The 17,349-nt window shown below is 40.1% G+C and overlaps 1 protein-coding gene across 3 annotated transcripts in view; it reads left to right on the top strand.

Annotated features, from left to right (window-relative positions):
- Nucleotides 1–17,106, top strand: part of NAV2 (neuron navigator 2) — a 399,914-nt gene extending 382,808 nt beyond the window's left edge. For all 3 annotated transcript variants that reach the window (XM_057414369.1, XM_057414368.1, XM_057414367.1), the window contains 12 exons: nt 1,610–1,763; nt 2,255–2,414; nt 2,903–3,003; nt 4,029–4,124; nt 4,298–4,466; nt 6,506–6,741; nt 7,728–7,882; nt 8,344–8,415; nt 8,885–9,081; nt 9,513–9,631; nt 14,464–14,667; nt 15,747–17,106. In XM_057414369.1, the coding sequence (XP_057270352.1) occupies nt 1,610–1,763; nt 2,255–2,414; nt 2,903–3,003; nt 4,029–4,124; nt 4,298–4,466; nt 6,506–6,741; nt 7,728–7,882; nt 8,344–8,415; nt 8,885–9,081; nt 9,513–9,631; nt 14,464–14,667; nt 15,747–15,872 (1,789 nt within the window). In that variant the 3' untranslated portion in view covers nt 15,873–17,106. The remainder of the gene's footprint in view (nt 1–1,609; nt 1,764–2,254; nt 2,415–2,902; nt 3,004–4,028; nt 4,125–4,297; nt 4,467–6,505; nt 6,742–7,727; nt 7,883–8,343; nt 8,416–8,884; nt 9,082–9,512; nt 9,632–14,463; nt 14,668–15,746) is intronic.
- The last annotated feature ends 243 nt before the right edge of the window (nt 17,107–17,349 follow it).

Below are 17,349 nucleotides of genomic sequence, written 5' to 3'. Positions count from 1 at the left end.
GACAGCGGCAACTGCCAGGAGCAGGCTGGGGAAGAGGAGTGAGAAACAAATGGGCTCTTTTGGGTGGTAGCAAGCTATTGTATAGGCTTATCTGTATGACCAAACCGTACCCTTTTGCTTGGGATTGTATGAGAATTCTCCTCTCCGACCCTTCGGGAGTAGGGGGATGGAAAGAAGTAGGGGGGAGTGAGTGAACGAGTTACCTGAGTGGGTTTAAACCACGACACAGGTAGACTTTAAAGGCAGGACTTCTGCTGTGCTGCTTAACTCGTTTTATGTTCATGGGAAGGTCACAGGCAATCTTGAGGCTTCATTTTGGCCATGTGTGAAATAAAGTTAATTATTTGCCTTACCATGCTAGTTTGTCTCTGAACTCACATTTTAGAATGTGCTTGGGTAACTCTGTAGAACAGATTTTATGTTAATTTTGTCAGTAGCTTCATCACTTGAGCAGGATAAATAAACACAGAAAGTTGTAAGAGGTGGTATTGTGAAACATGTAATTACCAAGCAGCCTTATGACCTTGAAGATGTCATGCAAAGCTTCCAGCCTGATATCAAATCAAATTCATTTGAGTAAGTACCCAGACTTGATGTTTCGCCCATTGCTTGTTTTCACATGAAGAAGTGAAAACAATAGCAATAATTTCCAGCCATATAATAGTGATGAAATGTTAGTAGCTGAATCTAATCCCTCATGAATTATTAGAAGCTTCTCCAGTGTCTTGAGCCTGAGTGAGGTTCTGGTAACTACAGCAAATTGAGCATTAGAAATCTGAGGCCAGAAACTTGTCAAATTCTGATCCTATCTATTGTCAGTCAAAATGCTATGTGCTGTATCTCATCTTGATATGAAAAGAGTTAAACTCAGGGAAGGATAGGATACAAGTAAAACTTCTGTATTTTGCCTTATTGGCTTTTTGGTGGGGAAAGCATCTCATTAACCTGATTTAGGGAGAGATATTTTAACTGTGAAATCTCCTTCAAAGCCTGCAGCTGTGTAGTTGATCTTTATATAGATACACTTATGAATGTGCTGAAATGTTACTCACCCAGAATCTTTTTTTTTTTATTGGGGGGAGGAGGGAAGAAAATTGCCACCAAAATGTTTTAAGCATGAGTGCTTTGAAGCGAGCAGGAATTTATCACGCTTCAATAGGTGTAGAGTTCCAAAGCCCTCCAGAACAGTTTAGGGAAACCCAGCTGTGCGCACCTGGTGAGCTTTAAATCTGTCTGTAAACTCATCAATCTCCAGCCAACTGCTCTTACTGCCTGCACCCCCTTCATTTATTTAGGTTTTGGCTTTAGACGTTTTCCTTTATGGCAACTACCATGAAAAAAAAATTAAGACTATCCAGTAGGAGGTGATTTCCAGAATTCTGTTTCAGGATTCAAGACAAATAACCCTCAGACATATTTATTTCACTAGCTTCTAATTTTTCCATGACATACCTGACTCATGTATCACTAATCAAATAAGCCCAAACTGTTGCCTGCTTCCTGCAGAATAAAAGGAGTTTATTCGTCGTTTACTAATAAATGCTGGAGAAGCACCGTCTGAAAAGTAACAAATGGTTTTGTTCAATGTCTGTGTTTCCATCTTCTCCAGTATTTCTGAATGCACTGACAGTGAGGCTGAAACAGTTATGCAGTTACGAAATGAGCTGAGAGATAAGGAGATGAAGTTGACTGACATTCGGCTAGAAGCCCTTAGCTCTGCTCATCAGCTTGACCAGCTTCGTGAGGCGATGAACAGAATGCAGGTAAGAAGTAACCACCTCAAATATTGCAGTTTTGTTGATGTGTTAAAGACTGGCCAACCTGCCCCACAGTAAAGATCTGGAAGAAGGTAAATTTGAAATTTTTAAATGCTTACTTAAAGTTGTGTTTATGTTGCAAGTGTTAAACCTCGTACCTTCATTAAGAGTCAGCTTGAACACGTGAATTCTGCTGCACTCAACCCTGAAAACGTGGGAAGATCAGTTTGACTGTCAGCAACCTCTTAAAATGCTCCCATGCTCTCTGCCTTAATATAGCTGCATTTCAGTGTTTAGTGAATTCCCACATTTATGTTTTCTAGGATACTTTGAAAAGTTTCATGGAAGGGGCATTGTAAGAATTAAAATCATTATTAAGATAAAATATGAAAATGGCATTTCTGCTGAACTGCTCTTTCTTCTGAAGTTACTTATGTTGCTGTCTTTTAAGTGTGTTTTCACTGTGCCTTCTTAACTCCTGACTTTGTCTTTTCAAGAGTGAGATTGAAAAACTAAAAGCAGAGAATGATCGGCTGAAATCTGAAAACCATGGCAGCTGTAGCAGGGCTCAGTCTCAGGTTTCCATTTCATCCTCTCCAAGACATTCAGTGGGTCTCTCTCAACACAGTTTGAACCTCACAGAGTCAACCAGTCTCGGTGAGTTTAATGAGAAAGGCGGTGGGCAGGTTTTATCCTGCACTTGGAAGATTTGGTTTGGTTAGCCATGGAAAAATGAAAGCATGAAAATTATTAACAGTTGAGGTGTGGAAATATGTCAGGAGCTGGCACAAAGCCTCCTTTTAAAATGTTGTCATAGGTCTGCTACACCCTAGGTTGGAGTTGTCCAATTATGACCTCAGCTGCCAAGAGTCATGTTTAAAGCCATTTAATAGTGTACATTTCCCAGGGGATATATCGTAGGAAGGAAAATACAGAGTAACTAATAATTTTCAATGCCCTTCACTTTTTAAGTGATACTGATATTTGGTAGAGAAGTCAGTAAACCCATTCTTATGTTTTACCTTGGGGCATGCGAAGCCCAGATGTGTTGTGTTTGACTACAGTAAGCGTGTTGGCATCGACCAGAATAGTCTTCATTGTTATTAAGATACAGCTATGAAGCCGTTGATGTTCTCTATTCACAGACATGCTGTTAGATGACACTGGAGATGGCTCTGCCCGGAAAGAAGGAGGCAGACACGTCAAAATAGTTGTCAGCTTTCAGGATGAAAGGAAATGGAAGGAAGTGAGTTATGTTTTGTGCCTAGCTTTAAAATATAAGTAACTGTGGAATGTGCCAGGGAATTCAAATTTATTGGTGTATCACTAGTGATAGACAAGGCACTCAGCTCCCTCCCACTTCCATGGAGCTGCTGAGGCCCAGAACTGTCAGTTCAGGTTATCTCATGGACTCACCTACAATAGCTCTGAACTAATAATGAAAATGATCCAGTGTATCAGTAGAAGGTGCACTGAAATGCTGGAAGCTCCAATATTCTGGAAGAATTTAATGGATCCAAACTAGGACATCTGTGTGTTATCATTCTAGTTCAGGTTTTCCTCTGGTACAGCTATCCCATTTTGAATGACATCTTTCAGAGGTTCTCCACTTGCAAGTAATTGAAAGCAAGAATCCTAAATACCTGTTTTTACAGGTGTACTTAAGAAATAATTCTGTGTCTTTTGTAAGGGGACACACACAAAAAAAATCTGACTAGTCAGAAATAAATCTGACTCAGCAGATTTTGTATTAATATTTGCAGCCCTGGGTAAGCAAATTGACAGTAAATTATAATGCTGTCTCTATATGTAACTATTTATACATATAACCATGTATAATTTTTACATATGTATGTAGATTTCTATGTCTATGGCAGCATTTCTGGAAGTAAATAGAATAAACCTTGCAAAAGCAATATAGTTGATTGCGAAGTCATGGGAAAATGAACATACCGTGAACTTTCCTGCCTAGAATTCTCCTAAGAGTCTTTCTGTCTTTTTGAATTGTTCATAGATTAGTTAATAAAAACCTTTTACTTAACATAAGCACTGCATAAGTGTCCTTTAGATCTGTTACTCCAACACTGCAGAAGATGTTTAGAAGGAAAGAAGGATTTCATATAGCATTTAGAAGTCACTATAGAGAGTGGTAAAGATGCACCACAATAAAAAATGAAGGAGGAGGAAAAAAAAGCTATTTTAATAACATTAAACAGACTTGCCTGATATAGTTAGGATTTATTTATTAACTTCACATTTCTGTGCATTTAGGATTCGAGGCCTCGCACCTTCCTCATAGGCTGCATTGGAGTGAGTGGCAAGACCAAATGGGATGTTCTGGATGGGGTTGTACGACGGTTGTTTAAGGTTAGAGAGTACAGTTTGCTGAGTGCCTGAATTGTCCTATTCAGTTATGATGGTGCCAAGCAATATTGAACTTGCTGTGATGATGGCTATTCTAGCATAGAACAAAGCTCCCCCTGGCTTTCAGTGCTGGGTTTCAGTGCTGCCTAACTTCCCATGTCCCTTTTTCGCCCTAGGAGTATATCATTCATGTGGATCCTGTGAGCCAGCTGGGGCTGAATTCAGACAGTGTTCTGGGCTACAGCATTGGAGAAATCAAACGCACTAACAGTGCAGAGACACCTGAGCTTCTGCCCTGTGGTTATCTAGTTGGAGAAAACAACACTATTTCAGTTACCATCAAAGGTAGTTATGCTTGACCTGCCTGTTGTAGCTCTCACTAATTGCAGTTTTATCAAAGCTTGCTGAGTCAAGAAACTTAGAGAAGTAGAAACTTCTTCTTGTGTTTCTTTTTCCCATTCCTGCCTTTTATTTACTGGTACTTCTATTTTCATGTGATGAAGACAGCACTTGCAGTATGCAGCGTCTATAAATTCAGCAAATTTTCAACCTGTGACAGGAGGAAAAAATTACTCAGCAGTTTCCTCCGCATATCTTGAATCTCTTGCCTGGAGTTGTCCTAGAGAAGATCTCAAACCACAAGGGATGAGGTAGAGTTGTTTGAGCAGCAAAGTACCTTCCAAATGAATAAAGCCTCAGAATTTCGTTACATCTTTGTGAGAGCTATAGTTGTTATTTCCTTCATGCAGAGTAGAAAAACATCTGGATTTAACTTGCTTGATTGGTCTTGCTGAAGAATCCTCCCTTAGGCACCAATAAGGAGGGATCCCAGAATTCTTGGGATGCCTCAAAATCTGGATTATTTTCAAAGTGTATGGTTTTCAGAATTCTCATTACATCGTACAGCTAAGAATTTACTTCTTATATTTCTCATATCATTTCTCATTTGGTTTCTCAGGGAACCCTTTTTGTGTGAAAACTAAACTAGGAAACCAGGTTTCAGGGGAAAAACCCTCAACCTGCTGCATTTTGAATGTTACACCAGTGAAATCTCAAACGCAGGTCTGCATACAGAAGAGTATTTGAGACTCTTGCCAAACACTGCAGCTCAGCTGTGAAATTTGGCTAAGGATAGTTTGATATTTTTAATATTAGTGTAAAAAATCAGTTACCGTGAGTAGCAAATCAGTGGAAAGACAAGTTATGAAATACATCAATTTACTGAGGCCTGATGTAAACCCAGGTTATTCTGCATACTTGGAATACGTTGTCCAATAGTAAATCCCAAGTGAAATACTGCTTAAGGTCTGTAAAGACTCAGTCTGATTTTACATTTAACTTGCATTGGCTTCACTTGTACTTTGAAGGTTCATCTGTGATAACAGTTTTCAGTAAAATAGAAATGTATTTAATCAGTTTATGGAAAATCACTTACATATAGCTGTGAGATATAAAGCTGCCTGTATAAATATTTAATATACCAAGTAACCACTAAGGTGCAAACATTTCTCTGTGTGATCTGCCAGTTTCCCTTCCTGCTGTTTTTCCTGAGCCAGTTCTGCCTAAAGTGACTGCTGACATTGCATAAGTGCTTATCAGTAGTTTTCTGTTAGAAGAGATAACTATCAGCATACAGAGAAGTTTAATTACAAGTGTTTGGGAAAGCAGGGGGAGGTGATGATAGCTGGAGGTTTTGTCTAGTGATTCAAAAGTAAACAGGTAAATTCTGGATGAATTATTACCGTACAAGGCAAAGTACTGTAAAATGGATGGTTTGCATGTGAAAAGTGTGGCCTGGAATCATTTACTATGGCAGCTTTCATAGGGCCTTAGACACCCTAGAACAGAAAGCTGAAGGAGGATACAGGCTAAGCGCACAAGTCACTTCTGCCTTTATTTTTGTAGCTTTATATGTGCTCGTCTCAACATGAGGGATACCAGAGCTGGGACGGGATTTACCTCTAAAGTGAAAAACACCTTGGTCAAGCCAGATCTAAATCTGCTATTTCTAAGTGTGATTTTGCAGGAGTTCCTACTGTTTGCAACCTACAATGTTGTACAGTCATAAAATAACATTTTCCAGTTCTCTGGTTTGACTACATATTTATTTCATCTAATCACAAAATGGTTTGGGTTGGAAGGGACCTTAAAGCTCATCCAATTCCAACCCCCTGCCACAGGCAGGGACACCTTCCACTAGACCAGACTGCTCCAAGCCCCATCCAGCCTGGCCTTGAGCACTGCCAGGGATGGGGCAGATTTCAACTAATCTTGATTTGCTTTTCATCATAACTACTTGGTTAAAAAAGAAAACTTTTAAAAACTGAGGCAGTTTGGCTAAAGATGGTGAATCTCTCTAAATGAGGAATCTTTTCCTGTTGCAGGTATCTGCGAGAACAGTTTGGATGGTCTGGTGTTTGAATCACTGATCCCAAAGCCTATACTGCAGCGTTATGTCTCTCTCCTGATGGAACACAGACGGATTATCTTATCTGGCCCCAGTGGCACTGGTAAAACATACCTAGCAAACCGTCTGTCTGAGTATATGGTCCTTAGAGAGGGCAGGGAGTTGACTGATGGCATTATTGCAACCTTCAATGTGGACCATAAATCCAGTAAGGTGAGGACACAGAAATCATCCTTGCATGATTAATGAAAAAACAAGAGACTCATCTGTTACTAATCCATCAAAAGCTGATTTAAAACTTCTCTTTTTAAAGCATTATGTTAATCCTCGTAGGAAAAATATTAAAAGTTCCAGAACTGCAGATTCACCTGATTATGGGCCTGAAATAGTAGGCTTCCAGGTGTATATTTAAACATCTAAAGGTGTCATGGTTTTTCAAGTGTTTAGGAGATTGAGAATTGCCCAGGAAGTTAAACACCTGCATAAAATTCCCAGAAGCTTAAGCAATCCCTACTGCATGTGGGCATTCTTCCAAACACCCTCAAATGCAACTCTAGGCTGTCAAGAGTTTCTGCAGCTGCATGTATCAGCAGTTGCAATCTGCATATGCTGGGTTTGGAGTGACTGTTGTCCAGACACATTCCTGCACTGGTAAGGCATGTCTGTGCTTTTTGATGTGTTGGAGGGTTTGCTGAATATACCTCCAGTGAATGTCTACGTTAAAGAAAAAAACAAACTGTATATTTAATGGCCTTAGGCACGTTTTCCTCTGGAGGAAAGGAATGGTAGAAATTGTGGTTGTAGGAAACTGGTAAAATTTGAGAAGTGCTATGGAATAAATGCTTCTGCAGAGAGAGTTGAACAAGTTTCCGAAAAGAAAGAAAAATACATTTCAGATCACTGAGTGGCAGATTAGGACAGCATGAATGAGAAAACACATACCAAATTACAAAATCTTACCGCCCCCATTAAGCCCTTTTCTCAAACATAGTGTTCAAATCTTCAGCATAACTTAGACAGGAGAAGTAAAAACATATTCTGCTGTTTTCTCATGGAAAACGTATGTGTTTGTAAAATGTCAGGCTCTTTTGCCTTAGATTTTATGACAAAGGTAGCAGTTTATCTTAACTGTATTTTCAAGGAATATGAAGAAAACTGCTTGCTTTTCTCTCTTTCTTTTCTTTATATATTCTCTGCAGGAGCTTCGCCAGTACCTGTCCAACCTAGCAGACCAGTGTAACAGTGAAAACAATGCTGTGGATATGCCTCTTGTAATCATTTTGGATAATTTGCATCATGTTAGCTCCCTAGGAGAGATCTTTAATGGACTTCTAAACTGCAAGTACCACAAATGGTAATGAAATACTCAGAACACATTCCAGTACTGCAGTAGGACCACTGCTGTTGCAAAATGTGATTACAAACCCAGTATCTAGATGAATTTGGTCAAGTGGACTGAAACGAATGGACTGTCCATATTATGGACAGCATTCCAGAGGTTTTATTCTTCATTAAATGATCAGTTCCTCTAAAATCGGTAATGAAATAGTAGGAGAGGGTTTGGGTAATACGTGTTTACATCATGCAATAGATCTGCAGTACTAAAGCCCCATTTGCAAAGAAATATCCTGCTTTGAGATTTCTGTTTTACTTTGAGAATTTGATGATCTTGGAACTCAGATTCTCAGTAAATTATTTGGTTGTAATTCAAAAATGATTGACAGAAGAGGCTTGAGTAACCCTTTGTAATGTTGAGATTGTTGTTTTTCAAAGCAAGTCTGATTTGCTTGATTTTGTTTTGTTTTTTTTTAATAGTCCATATATTATTGGCACAATGAACCAAGCCACCTCCTCAACACCTAATCTTCAACTTCACCATAATTTCAGGTACTGTTTATTCATGTTTCTCATTTATGTTTGTGGGCTGGCAAAGGAGTAATGGCTACTGAGTCATCTGAAATTGCTCTTATCAACTGAAATAGCAAACTGAGGGAGAAATACCATTCACTCGTAGTTGCTGCCCTAACGTGCAGCTTTGTTATGATGCTATAATCGAAGTAACTGCAGTTCATAATACTTCCAGAGGATTGTTCACATATTTGATCTTCTAAGAAATTTTAAATAAGACAATATTTAGGCAAACTGAATGAGAAATAAGCTGAAACAATGCACAGTACAAGTTGTTGCAGCTACTGAGCTCATCAGCCCAAAGTAACTTTGGCTAAGAAACATATACAACAGGGATAACCCATTTTGATCGTGATAATAATCTAGAAATAAGACAAATTTAATCCACAATAGTTAGGTTCAGTAGCATGAAAGAGAACCGATGGACGTCTCTGCTGTTCTGCCCTAGATGGGTGCTATGTGCTAACCACACTGAGCCAGTCAAAGGCTTTCTGGGCCGTTTCTTGAGAAGAAAACTAATTGAAATTGAGATCAGTGGAAGGATGAGAAATACGGAGCTGGTTAAAATTATTGACTGGATTCCCAAGGTCTGGCAACATCTGAACAAATTCTTGGAGGCTCACAGCTCCTCCGATGTTACTATTGGTAAGTGCTCTGTCTGTATGCCCAGGTATACATAAATAGATGTATTTTGTTTCCTTGTATAAGGGGTGTATCTGTACATTTCTTTGTTCTAGATCAGGTTAAAAAGGTTTCTTTAAAACCCTACTTTCACATGGCAGCGTACTCTAAGGCAAACTGTACAAAATCTTTCTGAACATCTTTTTTCCTAAATAAAAAGTCCTGGCTAGAAACTGTGTTAGGAAATCTGGTTGTTTTCACCTTGAAGCCTGTAGTTTTTCAAGTTGATTCAGAGGATTTTTGAGCTCTCACAAAGAGAAATTCACCAGCTAGCTACTTATGTTCTCACATCTTTGGCTTCTTTCTCTCGAGAACTGGAAGTAGTTGTTTGGTCCTGTTTTTGATGTGTATCGTGATTGGAATTTGAGTGTAATAATCTGAATTTTCCTTTCCAGGTCCACGGCTCTTCCTCTCCTGTCCGATAGATGTAGATGGTTCTAGAGTTTGGTTTACTGACTTGTGGAACTACTCCATCATCCCCTATCTTCTGGAGGCAGTTAGAGAAGGGCTGCAGGTGAGCAGGCAAAAATGAAAATCATAGGTCTTGAGTTGGTATCCATTGAAAAGGCAACACAGCATCAGACAAAACTTAATAATGGCAACACTTTCTGGAGGTATAACTTTACACACTGTACACCTGCATGTCTGTCCTGGGTTCAGCAGTAGCAGTCATGTTTCTCCTCCTTGGTAGCTGGTGCAGTGCAGTGTTTTGACTTTCGGCTCGGGAACAGAGCTGATAGAGATGTTTTGGTTTGGCCAAGGACTTTGTGAGCCTCATGCTCTGCCAGGGAGGAGGGGAAGCCGGGAGGAAGCAGAGACAGGCCACCTGACCCAAACTGACCAAAGAGGTATTCCATACCACAGCACGTCATGCCCAGGATGTAACTGGGAGTTAGCCAGAAGGGCTAGGAACTGTGGGGTTGGAGGAGGTATCAGTCAGAGCTTGGTCGGGCTGGGGGGGTGAGTTATCGGTTGGCTGGTGGTCAGGTGTTGTATTCTCTTCCCTTGTCATTTCCTTTATCATTATTATTATTGGTGGTAGCAGTAGTGATCTGTGTTATACGTTAGATACTTAACTGTTCTTATCTCAACCCATGGGAGTTGCATTCTTTTGGATTCTCCTCTCTGTCCCTCCGGGAGTAGGGCGAGGGAAAGAAGTGGGGGAGTGAGTGAACGAGTTACCTGAGTTTAAACCACGACAATGTCTTTGAAAAGGTAACCTAAATTGTCATGAATTTTAGGCAGAATTATTCTCTTCAAATAATTTTGAATTGGGCAGTGAAAGCACTGAAAGTCCAAATTAGATTTTCTGAGAAGTGTTCAGATGCCAGACTGCTGACATTTTCAGTGGGGGGAGTTAGACACCGAAATATGTTTCAATAATCTGTTCCAGAAGCACACGTTCAAATTTTACTGTGCCTCTGAAAAATATTTGTGGTCATTAACTTAGTTATGCAGAATTTTCCTCTGTAAATCAAACCTTTCAACAGAGGAGGAACAAAAGCTGTGTATGTAGAGAGACATATTAATGAGTGACAGGATCAGTATCTGTGATGTTTTGATTACTTCTCAGTCTACAGGATTCATTTATAATTCTTTCAGAGTCCATAGTGAAATCATCACTGATTGCCTCTACTTAGTAACTGATTCATGCTCCAGCAATTCGGATAGCTTTAAGCATCGCCATGCAATTCTTAGCATCTACAGAACTATAAAGCTTGCTGGATTCAGGAGGGTTCAGTGGAGGTTTGCCATGGAACTATGGAAAAGGGCTTTTTTATTCTTTGGTCCTCTTTTCACAGAATACAGCACATAATTTGAAAGACAGTTTTGGCAATAGCATCATATCCGTAAATCGTGGGCATTGAATGCATGAAAGCTAAACATGAGATCACGCATATGGAAATGAAAAGGTGCATCACAGTGAGAGTCAAGAAGGCTGGAAAGGGGCTAAAGATGGATAAAGAATAGGGAATTATGGCAATGCATTGGGAGCTTGTGTTTTGATAGGACTAGTGCCATTCTGAAGGCATAATTACATCTGATACAGCTAGGAAGAGAAGAAGGTACTTCTCCAAGTAAACACATTTATTATAAAGATAAAAATGTGGGAAAGAGCAGTAAGTATCATTAAGATACTGGAAGCATTATTCAGTGAGAGAGATGAAAAATTCAAACTATTCAGTTTATTCAAGAAGAAGCTAAAATATTTGTTGGTCTCTGGTCCTCTGCTTTAGTCTTTGAGGGGGAAAAAAAAGCCTAGTGGATGTTTGGCAAGTTTTGACCAGAAAAATCCAATTTGTAAGAAAGATACGGCTTGCCATTGGTAAGAATAATTAACAGTTATAAAACTTTACTTGCAGAAGTTGTAGGTTCTCCATCACATCACATCTCTGAAGTGTTTCTGAAACATGGAATACCTCCACGTACAAGCTCCATAGAGAAACAGTTGTGTTGCAGAATGGCTCCTTCATGTTTATGAAGTATAGTTCTCTCCATTCTGCTACTGCTTAGGGCTCACCACTGCAGTTTGTTAGGATGCCTCGCCATGAAGAGCTTCTACTAATGGCTTCTTACGAATCTATGAAATACATGAGTTCTTTGACAAGCTTGGGTTAAAATTTGGGCAAACTGCTGTTGCTGTTTAAAAAGTGCCTGACAATCTCGTTTTCTTTGGGATGATTGTGGTAGATTCTTAGACATGAGAAACGTGATAGATCCAACAGCGCAGAGCACAGAGAGGAACTTTGTTAGAACAGAACGGTTACATAAAACTTCCTATAAAGGAAGGTAATGGGAGCCAGTAATCTTTTTCACCTAAAACAAGAGAAGGGAGCGCATGTGATTCTGTTTCCTGCTGAAATGGAGAAAACTGATACTCACAGTGGTGCTTGTGCTGCTTGTAGCTCCCACGTTGCTGATCAGTAAATGTGGAAAGCAAAAATAGATTAGTAACAGAACCACAGAACAAAGTTAATAAAACTGTCTTTTTGCTTGCTGGTTTTGCCTGGTACCTGCATCTTCCCTTAGGTTATTTGAATGGCTTGCATTGCAGGTGTAAGGATTTCACTTTCTCATGTTGTGCTTTAGATTCTTTATCTGTTTCAGTTCTTTTTCCCTAAATTTCTTTAATTCATTTCTATTTAAGTAACTTCTCTTTTGTTTAGTTGATGGATAAGAATAATGCTTCAGACAGTGTTGTGCTACTTAACAAGCTAATGCTAGAAATGCGTGTTTCGTTTTGGCCTATTTTCTGTCCCCCACACACCCACAATGGCTCCTCTGAGAACACCTCTTCTCTCATGAAGTTGCATGACAGAAAGGAAGGGTGGACTGTTGATTTCAGTCTGATCCCAGTGGAGCTAAACGGAACTAATTTTGTATCTCTCCTTCTCATTTAGGGAACTATTTTGGGTCAAAGGCGAGTGAGCCAAATGGATCCTTAGAATAATTGCTGCTATTGGAGCTGAGCTTTTTTATTCTTCAGAACAGGGATCTGAAAATTAGAGGGTTAGATAAAACCCAAGTTCTTCCTGCTTGGTGTATCAATATGGAGTGCAGAACCAGCAAAAAGAGGAATCGAAGTCCCTCTAGCTTCCTGCCACCATCACTCATGCTCCAGTCATTCCTCTTTGGTACTTGTGAAGCAAACTGATCCTTGCCCCCTTAATTGCTCCCTAGAAAAAGTGCACGTGAAAGGGATAGACAGACCTGGCTGCTGTGGAAGGAAGTAGTGAGTTTGTCAGTCTCTCGTCTGCTGAAGACACCTGATGATTTCATATACTGAAATGGGAATTTTACTCACTAGCTAATTTTCATAAGCGAGCCAGGATCCACACAGACCTACATAGCAAAGACCTGAAAAACATAAAATCCTCTTCACTTATTAACTAACATGCCGTAAATTCAAGAACGAAATTAAAATACAGGATCTGGTTTACCGCTTGAAGATGTTATTTGGGCTGTGGAAGAGGCTGTTAAAGATTGGCTAGCACCATCTGCTGGGCACTTTGCTTGGGCTGAGTGCTGCTCCAGAGTAAAGCAGAAATTGGTATTTAGAGCAATTTAATACTTTGGGCATGCAAAAAATGAAACCACAAAAAACCCAAAGAAGAAATAGTGATGAGAAAAGTGAGATACTCTTAGATCTGTCAGCAAACTGATGAATTTCTTGGTAAGAGCTCTGATTTTTCCCCTTGTGCATTGTGCAGGAAAGAGATAGTTCTCTGAATTCGAGTGACAAAATGCCAGTGACCAGCTCCAGTTGCTGAAAGATGTTTAGGCTGAAATTTATAAAGCAGAATTAAACATTTTAAAGACACTTGAAGCTATATATATGCTTTAGAGGGTCTTGTGGCATTAAATTAAGTGTATTATCTAATTAAGGCAAACTGAATATAACAAGGGGAGGAACATGTTTGGGTTCAGTAACACTGTTCAAAACAGGAAAAGGTTTCGGAATAGAGCTTGCTTTCTTGAAATAGGAGCATAACCACAAATCCTACTGGTGCTTTTTGTTGGTTGAATACAAAGGAATTCCTGTGACTTGAAAACGTTTTGCTATGACATACATCGTTATTGCCTGATGACAGGTCTCACATTTCCTCTTACACATTCCACTGAGGGTGGCTTCCCAAAGACAGCAAATGCAGGTAAGGCAGCTGCTGGTGTGATCCGGATGTCAGTGTTGATGGCCTCTTTGTATATAGATTTCATTTAAGTTAACTTATTAAGTGAGGTTACTTTCAGGTCTCTCTTCCAACTGGTGCCAAGAGAAGGGCACTGCAGTCTCACAGAAGGTGGTCAGACACCTCCAGATCAGTTGCCATTAAAAATTGCTTTGTATGTCATTGGGGTCGTTTGTTTATGCTCGTCCCTGCTCACAAGTGTTTTCTGCAATCCAAGAATTATAGAATCACAGAATGGTTTGGGTTGGAAGAGCCCTTAAAGCTCATCCAGTTCCAACCCCCTGCCATGGGCAGGGACACCTCCCATTAGACCAGTTTGCTTCAAGCCTTGTCCAATCTGGCCTTGAACACTGCCAGGGATGGCTGCTTCTCTGGGCAGCCTGTGCCAGTGCCTCACCATCCTTACAGGGAAGAATGTCTTCCTAAGATCTAATCTGAATCTAACCTGTTCTAGTTTAAAGGTATTCCCCATTGTTCGGTCACTACATGCCCTTGTAGAAAATTCCTCTCCAGATTTCTTGTAGGCCTACTTTAGGTATTGGAAGACTGTTACAGGTCTTCCCTGAGCTTTCTCCAGGTATGTTAATTTTGGTTAGGAAGGAACTGAATTAAATGGTTGGCTGATAGAAATGTTTTATGTGGTTCTGTGCTTTTCCAGTTGTATGGGAGGAGAGCACCCTGGGAGGATCCTGCCAAATGGGTGATGGACACTTACCCCTGGGCAGCCACCCCACAGCACCATGAGTGGCCTCCTCTGCTGCAGCTGCGGCCTGAAGATGTGGGCTTTGATGGCTACTCAGTGTCACGGGAAGGCTCAACTAGCAAACAAGTTCCAGTAAGCGATGCTGAAGGAGATCCTTTGGTAAGCTCTCTCATTTCTGAAATGGCAGAACTGCTTCATTTCCCTTGTTTCTAGGGATTAGAAACAGGAATGAGAAAGTAAAGGACAGCTGAGGAGTGATTAAAAGCTTTAGAATGATAAAGCAGTGTTTCTAGAGAAGTCATCAAGTGAACTCTCAGAATGAATTTGCATGGAAAGCCAGTTCAGTTTTGCAAGAAATGGAGGAAGAAGTTTTTCACATTCAGTTATGGAGGTTACTTTGAGGACTCATTTTTTGAGGAGTGACTGAAGGTGACTGTAATAAACTTAATTCCTACCGTGTGGAATTAAGTATGTGATCTTGTTACACATACTTGAATAGCACAGTGGATCCTTTTCATTTAGCCTGTTTTGCCACAATTGCAAAATAGGCTTGTTGCTTTCATTCATGTGGCTTTGAGAGCTGTATTCTTGACACCAAATGAAAACTGAGATTTTCAAAGAATACATGAACTAATTTATGAATCAGAAATACCACACAAGAATGTAGAAAAATGTTAACATGTAATTGTATAGAAAGTATAAACTGAGCTTGGAGGTAACACTGGATGTACATTTTCTTCCAGTGGGGAACAGCTACTGAAGCTGCTGTGCCAGCTGAACACCCTGAAACTGTTCTGTTGAGGTGTTCATTTTTCTGGGCAGTTGGTAGTATAGAAATGTGTGTTCCGGTTTTTACCAGCTCATATATACATACGCAAACATTGAGCTAGGTATTAGGATGTTTAGATTTGCTTCATTTGACTGATCTGTCTATATTTCCGTGGGTCAGAGGAAGAGAGGGGTAGGATGCTTGTCAAATACAGCTGTCAAGTAACCCCTTCAATCTTCTCATTTTTGCCTTCACTGGAACAGCAGTCTTTATGACTAACTTCCTGGCTGCCATAAGACAATTTACAGTTAATACCTCTCTTCAGAGTCTCATTATCAGTTATGCTGCTTGTTTCTTCCTTTCGTTTGTTTTACCCACTGGCAAAGTGAGTGCCACTGGGACTTTCATATGGAGTTGATATTCTGTCTACCTCAGAATACAGATAACGTGATGACCTGTGCCTTTGCAGATGAACATGCTAATGAGACTGCAAGAAGCAGCCAACTACTCAAGTCCTCAGAGTTACGATAGTGACTCTAACAGCAACAGCCATCACGATGACATCCTTGATTCATCTCTGGAGTCAACGTTGTGATTTTCCTCGGATAGAAAGAGGTGGTTCCCGTTATCGCTCTCCCACTTAGCAAGAGTCCTGCTCACAGACTCAAGGACACATTCCTGGGCTGGGATCTCAGTGTTAGAGCTGCAAGAACAAGACACTTGGAATCAGTCTTGAACCTGGGTGCAGGCAACCCAAGCAACCTTTGTATTCTTTTTTCTTTTGAGAACTGCACTAATTACTTTGTTTTCTTCTGTTTAGTTGCTGTAAGCTCTCATACCTAAGATACTGAAGATGTTAAAAGTAATCATAATTACTAAAAGTTGAAGGGGCAGGAGGGGGAACTTCACAGCTATGAAGCAAACAACTTTGTGCCATGTACTGTCCGGAAGGAGAGGGGAGAGGAAATATTTGCCTATGCTTCTTCTGACCAAACACATTTAGGTGAGGGCTGGACTTTTACCAACCAGCTTTGTAGATTAAACTCAGCTTCATAGAGTTCTGGTGCTATAACAGTATCACTTGCCTTGAAAATAACACTCAATAAAGGCAAAGCTGCAAAACAGGGAAGTTTGAATAAATATAAAAAAAGAGAAAAGGAAAAAAAAAAAAAAGGAAAAGCGCTGCTCTCCTTGCCAGTCTGAGACCTTGGCTCTCTTTCATTGTGTGTTTATAGATATATATATATATATAGGAATATATAAAAATATATATACAGTCTGAACAAATCAGGTTTTTTCCAACACTGTGTAACAATCAGTCCAACCACAAGTGACAAATCAGGTAGCCCTTTGCTAGTTAAGGCCTGATTCTCTTCCATTTATATCCACGTAACCGTCTCAGTTGACTTCAGTGGCATTCGCAGTCCTGGGGTAAAGTTGGACTTGATGATCTTAAAAGTCTTTTCCAACCTAGTTGATTCTGTGATTCTATTACACTGATGTATTCACACTGAGGTGAGGGAGTTTCCCTCCCCTGTGGAAGTCAGTGCAAAAGGTCCATGCCCCGTGAAGTCCTACAGCTCTGAAGGACCTTTGGTGAGTCCTGTACACAGAGGTGAGCTACACCCCTGGAAATTGATTGATCGGACTCTCAGTTGTGAATTCTTGCCATGAAATGTTACAGCTGTTTAATAAAAACTTGAGGTTTTGTTCAGAGGTTTCGTTACAATCAGCACAAACATATAAATGGGTTAGTTAAAACTCAGCTCTGTAACAGTTCCAGTGCTACTCTGGTGAAAACATCTGTGATTTTTCTTTTAAATTAAAAACTATAATAGGATTTTAGCAGTATTCAGGTCTGGAAACCAAGGAGGGAAGGTACTTTTAAGTTCAGCTGGGCCATGCTTTTGAGTTTTGGCAGAGCCGTGAACCTGGTTTTCTTTCTCCTCTGAACGCACACAACTATGCTATCGGTGTTCAGGCTGGTACTTCTGTTTTGGGAACAAGAACACCTCCCAAAGAATTGCACTTTCCTTTTGATGGCAGCAAAAGCTTACACCACCATCACCACA

This window comes from Pezoporus wallicus, unplaced genomic scaffold (assembly GCF_028554395.1).
Source record: "Pezoporus wallicus isolate ANWC-B61680 ecotype Strahan unplaced genomic scaffold, APGP_CSIRO_Pwel_v1 contig_5967, whole genome shotgun sequence".
Classification (NCBI taxonomy): Eukaryota; Metazoa; Chordata; class Aves; order Psittaciformes; family Psittacidae; genus Pezoporus; species Pezoporus wallicus.
The sequence above is the reverse complement of the archived record's forward strand: the minus strand, read 5'-3'. Positions and strand labels throughout refer to the sequence as shown.